This window comes from Triplophysa rosa, linkage group LG6, assembly GCF_024868665.1.
Source record: "Triplophysa rosa linkage group LG6, Trosa_1v2, whole genome shotgun sequence".
In the NCBI taxonomy this organism is placed as follows: Eukaryota; Metazoa; Chordata; class Actinopteri; order Cypriniformes; family Nemacheilidae; genus Triplophysa; species Triplophysa rosa.
In genome coordinates this window covers 21087201-21109854 of record NC_079895.1, presented here as the reverse complement: position 1 = coordinate 21109854, position 22654 = coordinate 21087201, and the positions used below count along the sequence as shown (strand labels likewise).

The window sequence follows — 22654 nt, the reverse complement described above, 5'->3', positions numbered from 1 at the left end:
AAGAAAAAAAAACAGGCTATGTTCTAATAAAGAGTTATTATTTATAAAAAACAATTTTTTAAATAAATTTAAAAAAAAACTATGAAAACGATGACGTCACGCGCATGCGTATGCGTATTACGCGCTCGGTCGCGCGAGTATAGCCAAAACAATATGGCGGCTTCCCGTACTGTGAGCTCTCGATGCTCGCCTATGTATTACGTTTCCCCAGCAAAAAGTGGATTTGCTGCACCAATAATACCAGCGGAGACACACTATTTACATTCGCCAGACTTTAAACACACATACGTCGACCAACGGTATTAAAAGGCACTTTTGCCTTATGACTGTGCATGTGCCAAGTCACGTCCTGTTTCTTTACACAACAACATCGCCATCCAATGGCCTGGCGTGCATACTACAGCGTTTTTACCCGTTTTCCTGGATCCGTGTAAATGCAGACAGTTTTGATAACGCTGTCATGTGTACGTGAAACTTTTCAAAAACGCAAAGGAAAAACTTTCCCGTTTTTCATCATGTAAACGTGGCCTGAGATGCAGCTTTCTGGCTGTGTGCATATCTCAAACAGCCCGTGAGAACTGAATCAAGTTCTCTTTTGTGTCTTCTTGACAATATTTAAATAGGCAAGGCTTAATAACAAGCCAATTACAAGTGACAGATCTGTCAACTGGCCCAGGGGCCAGTCCTTATTGTTGAGTCCTGCTAGGCCAGGTTTCCATTACAGATTTATGAAAAATTAAGTGATATTTTCTAAATGTCGATTAAAAGATTATAGCGGAATGACAGCGTTCACCTACTAGAGAAATGTCTATATTCCTTTATATAATTTTATATTAACTCAGTGTTCCTAAAAAAGCTTCATACAGCACTCATTTGATTTGCATTTGGGCCATCATCGAAGATATTACTTAATGTGAATTCCTTAAATCCTATCTTTCCAAATGTTCTGTCCAAACACACCGCGAATGGTCATGTGACTATCCTACGCCACGTGACTTGTAAATGTGACAAAAGTGTTTCCATTGCATTTTTGCAAAATATTCCTTTATCGTATTGCCTGAAAATAACACCTCATGTGAGCGAGATAACTTTTGTGATATATGGGAATTTTTGCGATATTGACATGCTTCCATTGGGCGTATTTTCAATGCACTATTTCAATTTGCGCATTTTGAAATGAAAACGCAGCTACCTTTATCGAAAGCGACTTACAGTGCATCTAGTGTATACATGTCTTTTATCAGTATGTGTATTTCCTGGGATCAAACCGACGACCTTTACGTCGCTAGCGCAATGCTCTACCGAGTGAGGAAGATTCATGTTGACTAAAAAGCTGTTTTTTTCTGTATAATGAAAGTGAGCCTTCTATCAAACTAATGAAAGACAAACATTAAAGTGGTCCATTTGATTTATGCTCTATATTACGCATAAACTAGCTTTACTAGTAAAGCTTTTTTTTGTCTTTTACTGATCTTTCCCTTCACTATAAATATGGTGCATTAATGCCAAATGCCATTGATCCGTCTCACCGATGTAGCACGACTGCTGCCACCATATCATTGAGAGCTAAAGTGAAAGGACAATTTCAGTGAATCTTACGGCTGCAGAACTGATAATAGCATGAGTCATATGAATGACGTTTAGAATGTCTATGGTGCTTTTAGTCATTTCGGAGCTTGACAGACACAGTCCCCTTCGAATTTTATCAGAAGAGGGACAGCCACGTTCACGCACCAGCACATCATGAATAACATATCATATAGTACAAAGGAAAAGCAATTTTTTGGGGGGCATTGTGTGAGGTCCAACAGAACAACTAATGGGTCCACTTGGCACTGAGCATTAACATAAGGTACTTCAAAAGCAAGGACTTTCTAATGGAGAATTGGCACAAAACCCCTCTTTTCAAATTCAACTCAAATTTGAATTTTTGTGATTCAGCAGCAGGGTTTTTAAGCCGCTTTTCTGAAGTGTTTGACTTTCGCATGAACATTAGTCTGGTCAACAGACAATGAATAATGATTTTAATCAAAACCCAAATGAGCCTCTCCGCAGCTCAAGGCAGATCCGCTGTCTGCCTGCTTCCATTTGTTGAAACAATGTGAAGGCAGCCTAATGGCTCAAGCTCGCTTCTATTGATTGTATTGACTGTACAGCAATGCCTGTAATACCCTGTGGTTATTGTCCCAAAGGCCTCTTAAAAGGGCAGAAATATTTCACTCACAAAATCCATCAGAGAACCACTAATGCGCACAATTACCGGCAATTATTGCCAGATGAGTGCTGGAGCACTTGTTGGAGTAACTCCATAAAAACGCCCACTTGTGTTTCACAACTCACACAAAAGCATAAATTTTGCTCGCAATTACCTACGGGCTATGAAGAGGGGTCAGGGCAATTCAGGACCTCAGGGTTCACATCTCCCCTGTGTGATCCCTCCCTAAACATCACATGACCCGCGCATCTTACGGCCAAGTAACATTACATAAGTATTTTGAGAGAATAATATTTAAATCAACAGGCGATGCATTCAAATGGGCTCTGAATGAATTTGGGGGTGGTGTGAGTTGCTCAAACTGGTAGTGGGCTGCAAATCCGCTGCTGAGATGATAGAGAGGTTACAAGGGGTCAGTCTTCCACCCCCTCACAAGAGCCCACCAGTTTGACTTTCACGGATGCAGAGAAAGAGAGCAATAACATCCTCAGCCCTCATCAGGACACAGCCTCTCCACAAACTCCACTCTCACACACCCACCTGCAGGCAAAGCGTCAAATCTCCAGATGTCTCTTTATACAGTAGCAACAAATCTTGAGTTTTTTTCCAAAGCCTCAAGGTCTCTTAAGCTCATCACTCATTTCAGTCTCTGTTGATTTTGATCTACAATGCACCTCACATTGCACGCTGTAAATCAGCTTTCTGTTTAATAACACTTACTGTATTGTGGTAATGTAGTAATTTCTACAATTATTTTATTTTATTATACATGATATCACTTTGACACACTTCTTGTAACAGAGTATCAGCATCGGGTTTGTCATCTCTGAAAATTGAAAGTGCCATAATGCTAGGCAGATTTGCCAAAGCACAATAACGCTTAGAATCTTTTATGAAGGACTCGGAGGGAGTAGACCGAGATATTTTGGGACACTCAAAGATATGACAGTAAAATAATAAGACTCCTAATCATATGCCTCACAGGCTTTTTAAATAATATCTGTGGCACAATTTCTCCCCACTCTATCTCTGTTGGCTATTAATGGAGGATTGGTATCCTCCACACACTACATTTGTCAAAACATCACATTTTTCGGTGGAGTTTAAGAACATCTCTCATCCATGTGATCTGATCTACATTTGCTTATAAATCCTCCACCAATAGAAAACATCAATACAGTCCTCTTTAAGTTGCACAAACAAGTGAACTAATTAAAATAAAAAGAGAGATGAGGAAAAGCAGGTCAGCCACCCACTATTTTCTCTGGCATAGTTAAACCCAGTTTGCAATTCAAATGGGGTTGAATAAACCTAGTAATCACATGATGATTAAAATCATGACCGAGCCATGCTTTATAACAGCTGGAATCAGTCATATATGATAATAGTGAACTGTCGCTGAATATGTAATTAGATGGAGATGTGCATGGGCGTCACATTGTTTTAAAAAGTGATGGGGACATTGGCACAGGAGAGTATTTTGAAGGGGTGAGGGACGTGTTTGTCGTCACGATATGGTGAAGGCTTAACCCATGAATAATAATTAGTTTTAGTTCAATTATTATATGCGAGTTGGCTTTAACAATTTTACTTGATTCTGAGATGTTCAGTTCTTTAAAGCTCATCTTGTTCGTTATAGCATCCCGACCTGTTACATATACATAGTATTTTTTTTCAGCAAAGTTTCATCAATGTACATTGCATAGAGAAAAACTTGCAATAATACCATGCATTTTATTTATTCATATACTATTATTCTTATTTTTTTATTACAATGTATGTAAAGCTGTTTTGAAAAAAAATGTGTACAAAAAAATGTATTGGATAAAAGCGTCTGCCAAATGCATAAATGTAAATGTAAATTAAATATATAGGTCTGTAAATTACAGCTGGACATCAACAGATGTTTATCAGAAGTTTATTATTATTACAAATTATTTTGCCTTTTACTGGATGAGCTGCAGAAATATGTTAACCATGTGTGGGAGATGACATCAAATAGTACATTTGTATTTAGAATACTCTAGTGATGATTTCTAATTAATCATAAAAAGTGGAAATATTTTTGAAAGCCTGACAATTGTGTAAAGTCAACCCCAGCACTAAAATGACAAAACCTCCACCCTATTCCTGTTGCTGATGCCCACACACAGAGTGTGATTATTGACTCAGATGGGTCATCTTCTAGTGAGATGCAAATTTAACATGACATCATTCAAAAATGATTGACAAGCTGTCTTACAATTGTGACATCACTCAAAGAGATCGTGATTCTGGTACTGTTTAAGGGCAAGTCTTTTAGACACAGGCCATGTTAAAGTTACAGATATTTAAAAGGGGAACATGCAATGCTCAAGAGGACCACTTTAGCAAAAAAGCCTTCCACAAAATTACCAATGCTCTGTACAGTGTTGTTTAAGTAATTCCTGACTTTTGCACTGGATCATAAGTTGGAGCAACCTGGGAAAAAGTGTGTTTTTCAAACACAATTAGAGCTCAAAGCCGCAATTGCATGTTACTTTACATACCTACATTTCCTTGGGTTGAAGTCAACTGAAGTCAAACTGACATTAATCGTACAGCTCAACTTATAAATAAGTATTATAAGCTTACCTTTGCAAATCAGATGAAGATACAGAGATAGTTTTGAACACAGATTTTTTGTGGGATTGTTTTTTGTTAATTGTTAACCAAAAAAATGTTGTTTACAGCTACACATCAGCTTTACTTACTGGTCAGAAATGTTGTTCAATTCAAATACATTTTAATTCAGCTTTACATTGATATAAAGAAAGTTGTAGATTTGGAAAGAAAATATAATAAATATAGGTATACAAATACATGATATCATTGAAGTTATCTCATTGTGAATTTAAAAGATAAAGAGAGGGCTTGGTCTTGTATGACTGACATTTTCTTCTCAGACATGTTGCAAATATGGCAGCCAAGTGCAGTGACTTTCCTTAAAAGGGACTCTAAATGATATCAACTTCGTTTTCTCATCCCTGGGTTTATGTGGTCAAGCACCATACGTGATTTAAAGTTGGCTTTACGCCAACTGCAGGCTCATTCCGAATAACTTTAGGTAAAGACATACAGTATTCTTACTACTTTCTGGCTCTACCACTGAACCCTGGGTCTCTTCTTCCAAGAACAGAAACAAGTACCTCTCAAAGAAAGCGAGAAGGCTTCAATGCATCTCTTTTGAAATGAAGAGCAACAAATAATTTACATAACTACACCTACACACAGTACTGGATATGGCTCTCGTTTGGCGTAAAAGCTGCCAATCGTCGGCACATCACACAGATGGATCTCCAAAGCAACGACTTAACATGACAGGCCCTCTCTGTGAGTTCACGTGCCGCCACCCAACAGTGGAGCCCTTTCATCAGAGGACAGTGCCGCTAATTGCTGAGCCAGAGTCAGAGAAGGCGCTGAAGTGGAAAGGTGATTAAATTCAGTCTTTGGAGTGGAGGGCAGCGAACAACGCGCTCTCTTTCCCGAGCTCGCACCATTGACGCAGTAGAGCCCACCCTTAACACCCCTCCTCCTACTGAGAGCGTATGAGTGCACACACACGCGCCCATACTCTCGTGTTTGTGTGGCTGTGAAAGGCTCAGACACTGCTGGCAACGCACACAGCTCCTGTGCTCCATGCCAGCGCCGCTCAGCTGCACTCCTATTTGTTACCCCGCCCGCCCGCTCGCACACACGCTCCCCACACACTCCGCCAGGCTGGGTGTGAGGAACGGCATGGAATGGAATCTCAGAAGGATGGAGAGCGAGCTGAGACAGATCAACCCTGACTTGCTGCAGCCCAGCAAGAGCTTTAAGAAACCTTCTTCAGGCACCATCACCATCAACGTGGGGGGATACCTGTATGCAGCACAGCGGCACACCCTGGTCAAGCACCCCGGCTCTCTGCTGGAGGAGATGGTCAGCGGGAAGAAACCCGTGGTGCACGTGGATTCCATGGGCAATACCTTTATCGACCGTGACGGCCCCATCTTCCGGCACGTTTTGAACTTCTTGCGCATGGGTGAGCTGCTACTACCCGACGACTTCAAGGAAGCGGAGCTGCTCAGACGCGAGGCTGACTTCTACCGGCTGAGCGAACTGGCCCAAGCCCTGCAGGAATGGGAGCAAAAGCAGGCCGCGCAACGTGAGCCTGCCTTTCTGGAGGTGACAGACAGCCACGAGCGCTCCCATGGTCTGAGGGTCTACTGCAGTGACAACGGGTTTATCGAGAAGGTGAAGAGCCGTCTGGTGCAGATCTCCAAGAGCCGACTAGATGGCTTTCCGGAAGAGTTCGAGGTGTCGTCCAACATCATCCAGTTTCGGCATTTCATCAAATCAGAGCAGGGTTCTCGGCTTGTGCTGAAGCAGGACAGCACGTTTTTGTGTACACTAGAGTGTCTGAAGCTGGAGACGGTGATGCTAGCTCTGAAAGGAGGCTTTCGTCTGCTTACCAGCCTAGACAGCAGCCGCGGATCAGTGGTTCAGTGCGAGGCTCTGCATTTTGTCAAGTGACCCAACCAGAACTGTCACCTCTAACCACATGACCTGCTGTAAACCCATCTCATGAACGAACACCAGCGTCCCCAACCGAAATCCTGTTCTGGAATATTCCACTCTGCTTCTGCATTACACACTCCTACTAACAGCCTTGATAGACAAGAGAGATTATATGTACTGTGGATTTGTTTTTGTTTTGTATACTGTATGCAGTTTTCTTCTGTTTACATGTTGCTTTTAGAGGGAGAGTGCGTACTGTACTGTACACGATGAGATACATTTGAATCGCAGAGTACTCTGGAGTCAAAAGGTTGCAATGCAAGTGCAATGATCATTACATCTGTGTGCAAATTTTGTGATTTCTGGTAATGTGAAAAATTATAGTGAACAACAGGTTGTAATCTGAAGTCTGTGAATGTTTTCCAAAATAAAGCGGAAATATAATTTGACTGAACTGTTTAAATGTTTATGTTCATTAATAGTTTGCACTGCAACACTGTATAGGACTTTCTCAGTGAAGTATGAACAATCTTATCGAAATGTAACTTGACAAATTGCAGTGGGTTGTATAAATATAGCTTCATTTTTTCATATTTGCAGTAGCTTCAACATTCAACAATATCAACAATGTCCTAAATTAAAAGTTTCCAATATTATGTGACCTAAAAAGCTTTGTTTAATAGCTGTGAAATTTCCTCCAGCATTGATTCAAATTCTATTCTATTCTAAGTGTATGAGCTAAGAGGACAATTTTAGAGCACATGGCATACATACATCTATCACAGATGTTTCAGTATGTGTGAACTGCCTCTCAAACACATCATATGACACAACTGTTCTGTAAACACTGAAAGAATGCACAGTAAAAATAGTCAATCTGAGACAGATGAGAGTATTGAATGTTAAATACAGTAACATTAGTCAGAGGCTAATAAATAAATGTGTGAAAATATTGAGTTTAGAATCAATCACCCTGCGAATCATGTAACATTCAGAGCGCAGTCAACATAGCAGAGTAATTTTGAAAAACAGCTCTGTTTGGCACACAGCTAACTTGAGTTACAGTTCTAAATCGCCCGTGTCGAAGCGAGGCAAAGGCAGACATATGGTTACACTCACTTTGGATTAGCCGACATCTCCACACACTAGTATCCATCTGTTTTCATTGAATCTGTCATGCGCTCTCATCCTTTCTTCCACTAAAATGAGTCAGAAGCACATTTCTGACATAGGGAAATTGAACCATCTTCAATCTCTACTGTTTGATATAAGGACATCAAACTAGAGTCTCTTTTAATTGCAGATATCAGTCATTAATGTTTGATGAGACACGACGGGGCTTATTAGCTGTCATCTTTGACTCATGTGTTTCTAAACTAATGCCAGCAGGGGGCTGGAAACCTTGCAGGTGGGTGATGGTAAGGGGGAGCATTTATTTCAAATGAAAGAAAGCCATTAAATGGCTAAAATATTCATGCATAAGTATCTTGTTCAGTTGTTGCCATGGCAAATGAGACTCCTACATATCACAAAGAAGCCAAAGATTGTCATCACGTGCTGCCAAGGAGGCATAACTAATGGCTCCTTCTCATTCAGATCAAAATGAATGGTCAGGCTAACACGGCTACAAGTACTTGCATGCCCTTAAGAGACCAATTTCTCAGCCGCAGACCGAAAGACGCGAGAGGAAATAATGAAATTCCTAGCTGGTTACTTTTTCAAAGTGTGAGCTTGAATAGAGGCACTGTGCTATGTTAGAACAATGTAAAAAGGGACAATTGTCAAGGCCATCTGTAAAACGAAAGCACAATAGCAAAGCAGAGTTTTAGACAGAGATGAAAAAAGCTTCAAATGTTGAGAAACTAGATTTAAGCAAATGCCATAGATTTCATTAGGAAAAACTGTATGTCCAGACATCAACATATTTGATATATTTGTAGCCTAATCTTTGTCCATGTTAAAAAACATAAGAACAATTTTGATTACTATTCTTCTTACTACTAAAGATGTATCTATAAATCATCAATTATTGCTAATATGACAAAAACTGATTTAAAAATAGAAACATTTGTCATCTCCATTACAATTATAACCATGTATCGCCTTCAATCACCTCTGATCGAACTCCTGGTATATAATGCCGTTTACAAGCTTAATGTAGGTTTACATTTCTAGACATATGCAATTAAAAAAAAATGTATCAACTACCATTTCTACCCCCAACATTCATCCGTTATTACCATGGTCACATGACACTTTTGTGCAAGCTGAAAGGCGACGTTTTTTTCTGCAAGCTGAAATGTCTATTTAGAGCCATAGATTAAAATCTGCACTACAGTAAAATGTGTGGAAAGAAAACATCTTTCACGACTTCATTGAAGCCTAATGAAAGTGGCCATATCTTTGGGTCTGGCTTTAGCCTGGAGAAAGGCTTTAAAGGCTCAAGTCAATCAAATCAAGCTGGCTCTTTAACCCATCACTGTGAAGGACTTTGTGCAGTTAACAAGCAAAAAAACAGCTCATCAAAATCTCAACAACTTCTCCACACATCAAGGCACCAGGTACCTACATTGTGACATTTTACAAGAGAACAGGCAATTCTCTGAAAAGCTTTTACAGACCACTCCTTTTCTCAGAATAAAGTGTTATATAAAGAACATTAAAAAGGAAGTAAAAGATTCAATTTTCTATTGACTCCTGATTAACCAAACTCCGCAAATACAGTCCTGTACCAAGTCTGTGCAATATAAATCAGTGAACTTAAAGTCAAGGACACATTTTATCTGATGAATCACATATACAGTATTAAACCTAGGTCCATTGGACATACAGGTTTTGCCCTCTTCCTACCAGCTGTCATAAAGCATTTAGAGCAAAACACAAATATATGTGTTGTGCAGTGAAAGATTACTTTGTAATGCACTTACACAGAGGGGACGTTAACGTCTTCGTTATGGGATTTTGGCCTATATGACACCTAACAAATAAACATCTTCTGCTATGTGATCACCTAATAGCATATGACCTTTGTGCATCAAACACCTCAACTAATACTATGTAGTACCAAAGAAAAAGGTTTATGTCTTGCATTAGCCGATAGAGAGCTCTTTGTACTCTGAACTAATTCAATTCATAACTTGCTGAGAAAAAGACACTGGCAGTCTTCCACCTCCAGAAAAAAGCTTTTAACTGTACAAGTAGAGCCTCTATTCATGGCCAACTTCTGTGGCTAACCTGTTGCTTAGCAACCACTTAATCAATACCTGGGGCTTGTAAGCACTAAGCAGGCGACTGTAAAAAAAATATTCATAAATGAACAAAAGCGCAAAACATGATTGCAATTCCACACTAAGCTTTGTGTGAATTTCAGTCAGGCTGCAATTATTACATTCAGCACTGCTTTCGAGCGACCTTCAACGTGATCACATATTAAAATCAATGTGTGCAACAGTAAATTAAAAAGAATAGCCACGTAACACTGTAAGTATATTTAATGTGATTAAAACAATGTGATAAAACATTACTATGAAACAATGTAATTTAATAAATGGTTTTTAAATGCCAATATTAAAAGAACAGAGATGCCAAAAACCCATAAAATGCCCGTTTAATCAGCCTTGTGTCATTACTTAAATGTCTGTTCCTTAAAGGTCCAGTCAGTGAAATCTAGCGGCAAGGTTGCGAATTGCAACCAACCACTCACTCCACCCCTCCCCCTCCCGTTCGAAACATTACAATGGCTGACAGAACATGGCGAATTATATGCAAGGGGACCCTTGATAGGATAGAAATGATGTAGATAGAAATAGCTCATTCTAAGGTAATAAAAACATAACGCTTCATTGAGGAAGCCCTTTATGCACCTCTGAAGACATAGTTATGTATATTATATTGCATTTCTGTCAATAGATCCTCCAAAAAATTTGAAGCTTGTTATTTACAATGGTGAGTGACACTGGCGTTTGTCTTTATTCATCAAGGCTGCAATGTCTGTTCTATTTAATTGTTCCAGACCGCCAGAGACGGTCAGTACATGGTGGAAGAATCACGTCTCACGCATACATCGAGAATCCCGTATTAATTCAGTCACACGTGACCTTGACCGATGACGCGTCGGAAGCTATATCAACCCCCGACTATGTCACGGTCGGTCTCTTTGTCATTCTTGCAGATGATCTCGTTCGAGCGTGCATAGCTCCCGCAATAGCTGTGTTTCGAGCATTTAAACTGCATATTAACGGCATCGAGTTGCGTTTGCAATTTATATTGGATATATTGGATTATTCGAAATGGTGAGTATTTCATTGGAACTCATTGGTTAACCAGGATTCTTTATTTACATTGGATGTTTTTTTTCGTGCCCACTAGTAACAGGGCATTGCTTATTGTGTGCAGTTGAAGTGTTAACTACGTAACAGCACTCCCTTGCTGGGATTCAGTTCCTTTGACCCAAACCAGAGGTTTATTTTTTTCTTTCTGCACCAGCCAGGCCCAAGGTTCAGGCTGGTAGCAAGTGTCCAACTAACAAGACTATAGGACCCCCGAGGAAGAGACGCATTCCTGCTACATCTCTATCCCAGGTATCTATCAGGTGGCGGAGTTATCTAATGCTGTACAGGGTATTCAGGCTTTGTTGACCAAATCATTTCCTTCTGCTATTAGCAATGTGCATGGGGGAATGGCGACATGTGGCCCGTTCCCTCATTGCCTGGGTCTAGGCCAGCAGCTGAGGGTTCTAGTAGAGAACTACTAGATGTCAGGATTGACTCGTGTGGGGAACTCAATGGCTCATTTGTTGCTCGCACTCCATTCTACAATGGCCACAACAGTATCAGACAATACTTCTCTTGAGTTGCTTGATGCTTCTCTGCAGGCTCTGGGGTCAGTTGCCTTCTCCAGTGGGAAGGCTCTCGGTCTAATAACACAGACTAAATGTCAGGTGTGGCTGGCTCAGTCTAAGCTGCCAGAGGCATGTCGCAACAGTCTCCGTCGGTTACCCTCAGTGCCTGGCCAGGTTTTCGGCCCAGCTTCTCAGGAAGCCCTCAAGAGAAGGGCTTGTTCACAGCATCCAGAGTCCAGTTCACAGCATATAGGACGTACTGTGAGTTACCCTGCCCTGGCTGAGTATCGGATGATTTTTCACCAGGCTGCGCCACAACAATGTAGACAGGAGCAGGTCTACAGGCCTCCACAGCGAGATGCTAGACCTGGGCCGTCGTCACGATTAGAGGCACTCCGACCTTGGTCCAGACCAACATCTCACCCTACACACACCCAACCTATTCGTTTCTTGGTGTGAGAAGCAGGCTATTAGTCTGGTGGATTGTCCTGTTAGCATGATACTGGATTTTCTGCAGAATTTATTGGATTCCGGTCGCTCTCCAGTGTCAGCCCATCAGGATCCTATGGGGAAGGTGTCAGTGGGCGCAGATAGGTTAGTGGTTGCCTATCTTAAAGGGGCTATGCGTCTTAAACCTCCAGCAAGGGTAACGTGTACCCAGTGGAACTTACGAGTGGTGTTGGATAGTCTCTGTTCAGTCCCCTATGAACCATTGGGGCAAGCAGACATTAGGAGTCTTTCTATGAAGACTGCCTTTCTTTTGGCAATAACGTCAACCAGAAGAGTTGGCGAGTTGCATTGTCAACGAGTCCACAATGTCTCAGATGGGGGCCAGAGGGCAGTCCGGTCGTGCTCTGGCCAAACCCAGCTTTCCTGCCCAAAGTGTTGTCGACGCAGTTCGCAAATCAGCCTATTCATTTAGCAGCATTTGGGCAGGAGAACGAGACATTCCAAGAGGCCCTGTGTCCAGTTCGTGCGTTGTTCATCTGTTTTGGCCCTGGCAGGCAGGGCGCACCCTTATCGACGCAGAGGCTCGCACATTGGGTAGTTGACACTATAATTGAGGCATATTGTTCAGCAGGCTATACGGTGCCTGCACCTGTTAGGTGTCATTCAACTCGGGCAGTGGCCACGTGTTGGGCGGCATTGCGTGGTGTGCCACTATCAGAAATATGTGCAGCAGCTACTTGCACATTCACAAGGTTTTATAGACTTAGTGTGGTTTCTGTTCCCTCATTGGCTCTGCAGTCTTGCCTGTTGACGTTCATGCTGCGGTATCCTCGTGACTTGGTTGTATTCGTCTTCCACCATGTACTGACTGTCTCTGGTCACTCGGATTGAGAATGACTTCGAGACTGACCATGACGTAGTCGGGGGTTGATATAGTTTCCGAAGCGTCATCGGTCAAGGTCACGTGTGATTGAATTAATACGGGATTCTCGATGTATGCGCGAGACGCAATTCTTCCACCATGCACTGACCGTCTCTGGCGGTCTTCCACCATTCATAGAACCACAGTTACGGGAGTAACCAGCGATCTCTATCATAGAGTTTTAACATTCAACATTCTGTGTAGACTTTCAAGGGGTCATATGACACGACTAAAACGAATATTATCATTTATTTTAGATGTAATGCAATGTGTATACACGATTTAAAGCTACAGTTTGTAAAAACCACCGCTAGAGGGCGCACGATCAAAACAACAACAATGGCATAGCTTGATGACGCTGTGAAGGAGCGTGGAATGATGGGATCTGTTGTCTTCAACTCCACCGCTGATGGCCATAAATCAGATGGGAACGAGAGACCATGTTAGCGGATGAGGTAAAATAATAAAGTTTTAAAAATGTTGCGTATAATTGTGGTCCATAAATAAGTGACTGCTCGAAACAAGCTAGTGGCATGCTAGACGCAAGACACTACTTCCGCATTTTGTCCACGGCACTGTTGTCATGCGGTTTCTATGTCAGTAAAGGCGGTCACAAAGGGTAACGCGGATATGACGCCATTGACATGCGACTGCACAGCCCTGTGTCACTGTTTAGAATGGCAATTTTCTCACGATTTACAAGTAGTTGGAAGCATTTGAGATATTGTAAGTACTCAGCTAAACAAAATATACAGGTGCTGGTCATATAATTAGAATATCATCAAAAAGTTGATTTATTTCACTAATTCCATTCAAAAAGTGAAACTTGTATATTATATTCATTCATTACACACAGACTGTTATATTTCAAATGTGTATTTCTTTTAATTTGATGATTATAACTGACAACTAATGAAAATCCCAAATTCAGTATCTCAGAAAATTAGAATATTACTTAAGACCAATACAAAGAAAGGATTTTTAGAAATCTTGGCCAACTGAAAAGTATGAACATGAAAAGTATGAGCATGTACAGCACTCAATACTTAGTTGGGGCTCCTTTTGCCTGAATTACTGCAGCAATGCGGCGTGGCATGGAGTCGATCAGTCTGTGGCACTGCTCAGGTGTTATGAGAGCCCAGGTTGCTCTGATAGTGGCCTTCAGCTCTTCTGCATTGTTGGGTCTGGCATATCGCATCTTCCTCTTCACAATACCCCATAGATTTTCTATGGGGTTAAGGTCAGGCGAGTTTGCTGGCCAATTAAGAACAGGGATACCATGGTCCTTAAACCAGGTACTGGTAGCTTTGGCACTGTGTGCAGGTGCCAAGTCCTGTTGGAAAATGAAATCTGCATCTCCATAAAGTTGGTCAGCAGCAGGAAGCATCAGAAGCGTCTCGCCTGGGCTAAAGACAAAAAGGACTGGACTGCTGCTGAGTGGTCCAAAGTTATGTTCTCTGATGAAAGTAAATTTTGCATTTCCTTTGGAAATCAGGGTCCCAGAGTCTGGAGGAAGAGAGGAGAGGCACAGAATCCACGTTGCTTGAGGTCCAGTGTAAAGTTTCCACAGTCAGTGATGGTTTGGGGTGCCATGTCATCTGCTGGTGTTGGTCCACTGTGTTTTCTGAGGTCCAAGGTCAACGCAGCCGTATACCAGGAAGTTTTAGAGCACTTCATGCTTCCTGCTGCTGACCAACTTTATGGAGATGCAGATTTCATTTTCCAACAGGACTTGGCACCTGCACACAGTGCCAAAGCTACCAGTACCTGGTTTAAGGACCATGGTATCCCTGTTCTTAATTGGCCAAGCAAACTCGCCTGACCTTAACCCCATAGAAAATCTATGGGGTATTGTGAAGAGGAAGATGCGATATGCCAAACCCAACAGTGCAGAAGAGCTGAAGGCCACTATCAGAGCAACCTGGGCTCTCATAACACTTGAGCAGTGCCACAGACTGATCCACTCCATGCCACGCCGCATTGCTGCAGTACTTCAGGCAAAAGGAGCCCCAACTAAGTATTGAGTGCTGTACATGCTCATACTTTTCATGATCATACTTTTCAGTTGGCCAAGATTTCTAAAAATCCTTTCTTTGTATTGGTCTTAAGTAATATTCTAATTTTCTGAGATACTGAATTTGGGATTTTCATTAGTTGTCAGTTATAATCATCAAATTAAAAGAAATAAACATTTGAAATATATCAGTCTGTGTGTAATGAATGAATATAATATACAAGTTTCACCTTTTGAATGGAATTAGTGAAATAAATCAACTTTTTGATGATATTCTAATTATATGACCAGCACCTGTATAACAATGGCCTAGTGGTTTTTTGGTATTTTACTGCAAAATTGTTACAAACTGCACCTTTAAGGTTCCAAATCGCTGTGTTTTCCACATACTGTGCATGTTTGTATCTCCTCTTTGCCCCGCCTCTCTGAAAACGTAGATTTTTTTACAAAGCTCATCGCTCTGAAAAGCGAGGCGTGCTATGATTGGCCAGTTAACCAGTGCGTAGTGACTGGTCGAAAGCTGCAAGCGTGTGACGGAAATGTAACACCTCTTACCATATTTGGAACATCAGGTTCCAAAGCAATTGTACTGACAGGTATGCACACCTTACTTGTGTATACATTTGGGCGGTTTTAGTCAAATCATACCACGAACTGACGTAGATTTGTGGGGGTGTGGTTACACGAGGCGTTTCACGCAGGTCTGGGTGAGCATTCTCCTTTATATAGAATGCATCTTTTGTTCCGACACTTTAATTTTTTCAATTTTACGTGTCTAATACATGCATGGGCAACTTATAACGCACCAAAGACACAGAAAAACACGTATTCGGGCCATATTACCCCTTTAAACAGGTCAGATACGTTTTGTTTTCTCAGCGGATTTGCATGTATGATCGGCGCATATAATGAGCTCTGTGCTATCGTGTATCGTGTATTTTTAAGTTTCGCATCAGGAACGAGTGATGGAAACGCCAAATTTAAAAATAAACACCCTTAATTCGCAAAAACGTTTTTACGCTCGCTTGAGGTGGTTTTTCTTTTTTTACGAAAAAGGGTTCATGCGAATAATGGGAGATGGAAATGCATTTGCAGAAAAATTCCTCCAAAAAGTCATGTAACTGCACTATGGGACGGCATAATCTGACTAACCAAAGTACTGATCTTGTTTCACAGCATCTGAAATGTTGGTCATTCTTAAAGCCCCACTGCAATGCCTTATTTGATGCGTTGACGTAATCTCAACTGAAAATGCAGAGAGCATGAGACATATCAAGTGGCTCCGCCTCCTTTTAAAATAATCAATAGCGTTTCTTTTACGGCACACAGTCAGCCTGGCAAGGGCACTGCTATCCTGTCTCTGAACCAGAGGAGACGTACGTGCAACCACTAACGTGAAATTAAGGTTACACTGTCTGGATCATTCCCCATCTCCCATGCATTATGCATCATTCACCATGTAGGACATAATAAATGTGCGAACAAGTGGCTGAAATGAGGCGCTGCTTCCGCAGCTCTCATAGTGAGGGGGGTGGGACTCTTCCGATTCTAAAGCTGATTTTATTGAACAAGAACTTTTTTTATTTATTTTTTAAGATAACATCCACATAGCAATAGAAACAAGAAAAATCTGATTACATATCATGCTAGGGGAAGATACAAACAATATTATTGGAATACTTCAAAAAGTGCACAAGCTCGTACAATTCTTATTGCCTTTGGATTCTTTGAGGGCATTATGGATTCACAATTATGTTTTACTTCCTTTTCAAATACTAAAAAAATATGGTTTCTTTCCTAAATATTTACATTTATGAATGTGAAATTTGGCCATTAGAATAATAAAATTAATAAATTAAATGTGTGTTTGTTTATCTTTACAAGTCACACTAGTACCTAAGAGGACATCTTTCCACTGTTAAACAAAATCTCCATCAATATTTTCAACAATAAAATGAAGTACATTACACCAAAAATACAAAACAAAAGGGCATTGCCAAAATAAATGAACAATTGTTTCTGGCTTATATTTGCAAAAGCTACAATTCTCATCTATATCTTTTTTATATTTAGTTAAATAATGTTTAACAGGATAGATTCTGTGTAAAAGTCTATAGGTCACTTTAATTTTATTTGTTAAAAGATTAGGTAGAAGCCAAACTTTCCAGTCCACATCACTTACAAAATGATTCCAGTATGCAATTGCATTTGGTTTCGAAACAATATTTTCCTGAAAGAGAGCTCTTATAGATTTATTGTTAGCATGAGAGAAAAAACAAATTTTACCTATAAAGGAATGGTTGAGCGAGAATGGTTGGAGTTGCTGATATTCTAATCTGTTTTGTTGCTTAAATAGCATACAAATTCTACTACATTGCACCAAAAACAATTGCAAATTCTTTTGGTGGTATGGGAATTTTATATTTTGATAAAAATTCCTCATAGGTTAACAAAAGGCCATCTAAACAATTGATCCACCAAAAGAATATTATTTCAAAACCAATTTTCAAAGAAAATATAGACTTCCGTTTATATAGAATGTCCTTATTATTCTACAGGTATATAAAGTATTTCTGAGGTGAAAAATTGTGTTTATAGATTAAACACCATGCTCTAAAAGCTTGAAGATGAAATGCCGAACGTTTCATAGGTATTTTGCTAATATTTAAATTACAAACAAGAAAGAATTTGTGCCACCAAATTTAGATAAGATATGTGTAGGAATAATATTCCAGATAGAAGTTGGATATTTAACAAGTTGTCTAATCCAGTTGACTTTAAATGTATAATTTAATGTAGTAAATTCCCGAAAATTGAGACCACCATTATCAATATGTGTTCATTAAAACTGTTTTTTTCTCATATAATGTATCCTATTTTTCCAGACAAAATCAAAGAGCAGCCTATAAATTTCTCTAAAAATCCTATCATCCACCTGAAGAGCCACTGCTTTGTAAGTGAGCCTGGATATGCCTTCTGCTTTGGAAATCAAAACTCTCCCTCTTATCGACAAGTCCCTGAGAAACCACTGATTAAATATTTTCTTAGTTCTTTGGATAATAGGATTAAAATTTAATGAACTTCTATTCAGTTTTTTTATTTATTGTAATTCCTAAATATTTAACTTCCAATTTGACTGGGATGTTACAATAAGAGGTTGCTGAACAATCTTTGATTGCCATTAGTTCACACTTCTTTACATTCAAATAAACACCAGATGCTTTAGAAAACTGTTCTATTACTTTGATTGCGATGGGGATTTGGTCAGCATTTTTTAGAAAGAGGGTGGTATCGTCAGCTAACTGTGTTATAACTAGTTCTCTGTCAACAATATTAATACCTTTAATATTACTGGTTTTAATATAATTTGCAAGAATTTGACTTATTATTAAAAAATAAGTATGGGGAGATAGGGCAACCCTGCCTAATTGAACGAGAACTTTGACGAGAGGCTGAAGTGTAGCATGATGTCATGGAATTTCTAGATTTCTAGACTGTCAGTTTTGAACGCTTATGGCCGTGTTCACATTTGACTTCTTTTTTGACCAAAATAGTTGACAATGGCGCTCGCAGCGTTGTGGTTACAAATAGCAGCCGGCAATGTTCAAAGATAGCATTTGTGCGTGAAGGCTCATAGGCAGCGTAACGTAATTCTATTTGAATAATAAAACTATAATACTAATTTTCGCTAGAAATGCAATGAGAAGTTATTGAAAGTGAAAATTAAACTTACATTTATACAAAACTATGCTCCAACAGGCGTTTCGACCACCATTTTATTTTTTCGAGCTTGAGCCTTCTCGACCAATCACGTTCCTCGCATGTTATTATGGAAACGACAGGTCTCTGTCTTTGTTTAGCTGTGAAAAAGGAGCTTGAAGTAGGTCGGTTTTTTTTCAGAAAAGTTGAACTCAAAAGACGATGGCACTGGCATTTAAAAAAGTGCTCAGGACTCTTTTGATTATAATGTAAAACAGACGCTAGCAGTTTAAAAAAAGAAGTGTGAACACAGCCTATATCTTCTAAATGGGAATTTGTCAGCACGTAGAAGCATATCAGTTTATTGACGTTTTTAAGGCTAACTTATTTTTAATAAAAGGAAAAAAAAACTTTAATTTTGATTTCACTGGGGTTTTAAATGCCTGAGCAAAGTCATCAAAGTATTTTTTAACTGCCTTCCAGAACTGTCACGACTGCGCTTCCCAAACAGCAGGCATCCACGAAACCACTGCATTTATTGTATTTCGTCTGCTTGCTTGAGGTGCAAGTAATTATTATATATGAAAATTATTTTATTCAGTGGCTTCTCTTACTTTTGCTTATTCGCAAATGTTTTATGCGATATTCCAATTTTGTGCATAAGCTAAATTCACAACTTTGAATGGAAACCCGGCTAGTGACACAAAATTAAGACTTTAATGTTTTGTCTGGATCATCCACTATCTCCCATCTAGTGCACTATGCATAATTCCCCATGTAGGACACAATAAATGTGTGAACAAGTGGCTGATATGAGGCGGCCGCTTCAGCAGCTCTGATAGTGAAGGGGCGGGACTCTTCGGATTCTAAAGCGGATTTGATTGGACAAGAACTTTGACGAGAGACTGTGTAGCACGATGTCATGAAATTTCTAGATTTTTTGAGCCCACGTCAAAGTTTATTGATGTCCTTAAGGCTAAGTTATTTTTAATAAAAGGAATAATAAATATAAATAAAAGGAAAAAAAAACTTTCATTTTGATTTCAGTGGGGCTTTAAACAAAGATAACAAATGACATTTTGTTTGTTAAGGTTTGACAGGCCCTATTCTCGTTCATTCTTATTATAAAGAAAAACTGGGAAAATTTCCATGCTATGAGCACAGGTAAGACTACCTGACTACTTCTGCCAGATGCATTTCTGCCAGTGCCGGTTGGGCATCTGCAGGGTCATCAGCCGGGAGCCACCCGTCCTTGATGTTTCCCTCCTTTAATCCCGGAAAATCTCTAGGTGGTGGAACACCGTCTCCCTGCCGCCCCCTGCAGATCCATCTCTCCCCCAAGACTTATCTTTTCTGCGTAGCCAGAGCCAAAAGCTCCCCTACTCTGCCTCCTCCACCAGGTCTTTCAAGGCCTTCTGCAGCTTAGGGACTCTGACCCCGAGAGTCTTAAGGAATCGCTGTGCAGAGATTCCGGTGAAGCCTTTGCAGCCACCCAGCTTGCGTGCATGCAGCTGCAAGCTCTGCATACTTCTCCCTTTTCCTCTCAAACGCTGCCTCCATCCCGTCTTCCCATGGCACAGTTAATTCGGCCATGATGACAGTTTTTGTGATGGTGGACCAGATTACAATGTCAGGTCGAAGAGATGTTATGACAATCTGTTGTGGGAACTTCAGTTGGCGACCAAGATCACTCTCAGGTCCCACTCGCCTCCCGGTAACAACAGCGACCCTCTCCCATACAAAGCTGCTTAGCGCCTTCCCCCCTTGCTTGACAAATTGGATAGGCTGGTATACTGATGCCATACTGGCTTTGTTCACTTCAACTCTACGAGCTTCAATGACCTCTGCTAGCTTCCGCAGGACACTGTCGCGGCGCCACCCGTACCAGCCCTGATAATGCAATTACTTTTAATAACCTTCTGATGTATTCTAATTACAAATGCAATATTTATTCTTTGGTGAAGGATTGTTTTAACTAAACTATGACAGAAATGAGTCACAATTGTCCAAGGCAAATGCCCTAACGAAACCCTTTTCAAATACAAATTACAGTGGCTGTGTCAATCAGCTCCCGTGGTCGTGAATCAATATATCGTGTACACGGGTTCAGGCACTGGTAAGGACCCTGGCTCACTTCACATAGGGACACCGGCCATTTCTCAATTCCAAGAACGCAAAGAACGGACTTGTGTCTTGCTAGATCGGACTTGGCAAGTTCAGACTCGGGAGTCCGGTTATATTAGAAATGTAACAGTAGAGTACTTGATGCATCACTCAGGCAAATACATGCAATCCTATTTCACTTAATAGCCTATTTATTTTAATGTAGCTTTATGTTTAAATGAAGTTAAATTAAATTAAATAATATGTCAAAACACAACAGTTGTTGGCAACATGGCTGCTCTGATTTTATTTATAATAAAATGAAATATGATGCAAAACACAATGCTTTATTATAAAGTGTAAGAAGTTTGTACAACAGGGAATATAACAAGCAAATAATTTAGTCAAAAGTAATGTTAAGTTACTCCAGTAGGAAGAGCTCTGGTACAACATTAAATAGAAAAGTAAACTTAACTTTGCCATCAGTTAAAACGATTTGCCCAGGAACAAATAAGAAATTTATAAGACCAAAGATTGCCATGATAGATATACCCAAAATTAATTATATCTCATGTTTAACCGCTACAGATACATCAGAGCCAGCCGTGAGAGGTGAGGTGAGGCTGCAATGGGCGAACACATGAGGGTTGAGCGCCTGGTAATTGCCTGGAGCTCACACCTCCGAAATCCTCCCAACAAATTTTAAAATAGACGCGATCTTTATGAACCAACAGCAGATTTGAACTTTAAACATATACATTATCGCCTAAACAACTCTTAAAACTACATTTTGTGACGAAATAACCGTAATATTATAAGCATAGCTGTTTAGCTGCACTGCCGTTGCTGCGCAATGTATGTCGGGAAATATAACGTCATAAATCCGCACAAGTCACCTCCCAATGCATCCTCGATAAAAGGGGCGGATCAAGGATACATCCAGGGATTTTATCCGTTCTTGTCTAGATGTGAACTTGGGCTGCGTTCAAATACCCCCACTTGCGGTCTTTGCACTTGACCACTTGACTACTTTCATGACATATTTCCTGTTTTTGGCCCTAGTGTTCTAGTGGGCGTAAAGATCCCAAGTGAGCATGTAGTAGACTATTTCTAACCCGATGAGACACACTTAGCAAGTGCAAACATGTAACGTTAATTAATGTGGTGTTTCTAATTATGTGATAAAAAGCAGTTTTACAAAATACATAACTCTGGAGTTTTCACCAATAAAATGTGCAACACTTTACGTTTTACTATGAAATTATAAATAATATCTAATTATATAGTCAAGTCAGATTAATTTTTATAGCGCTTTATTTGTATTGTATCAAAGCAGCTGTACCCAAAAAACAAAAAGAAAAGAAAAACACGTGTTAGCCAAACATGGAATATATAAACATATAGCCCAACCTTAAAAAGTAGTAGTATAACTTACACTAGAAAGCTTTCCGCAACATCTTGCGAGACCCGAGCAAAAAGACTCATGATTTATATCCTAACGTGATGCATGATGGGATACACTTAGCCCTGAATACCGATCGGAAGCGGTATTCAAGATAGTGTGGGTTTAGTGTGCGTTAAGGGCAATGCACTTTGGCGTTTTTAAGACATTGGACAGACTTGCACTCCTACTTCCTGTCGCGTGCACACGCTCTTAAGTGGCCAAGACCGCAAAGTGGGGGTATTTGGATGCAGCCTCCGATTTGGAAGAGTACTTGGGCTGCTCCTGATGATGTTTCACAAGTCCACAAGTACAGACAAGAATGCATATTGAGAAAAGGCCACCGTTCATTTATTTTCCTGTGACTCTGACATCTCTCTGGCTTTATTTTATTTAATAATGGTTGAAATACATATGAGAAATACTTTAAATAGTTTGTTACATATCCGTGC

At 40.1% G+C, this 22654-nt stretch overlaps 2 protein-coding genes across 2 annotated transcripts in view; one reads left to right on the top strand and one right to left on the bottom strand.

The window, feature by feature from the left end:
* Window positions 1–22654, bottom strand: part of gtf2f2b (general transcription factor IIF, polypeptide 2b) — a 119332-nt gene that overhangs the window by 7922 nt on the left and 88756 nt on the right. The window lies entirely within an intron of this gene.
* kctd4 (potassium channel tetramerization domain containing 4) lies at window positions 5232–7321 on the top strand. The gene has a single exon (XM_057335464.1). The coding sequence runs from the start codon at window positions 5873–5875 to the stop codon at window positions 6746–6748; it is 876 nt and encodes a 291-aa protein (XP_057191447.1). The 5' UTR covers window positions 5232–5872; the 3' UTR covers window positions 6749–7321.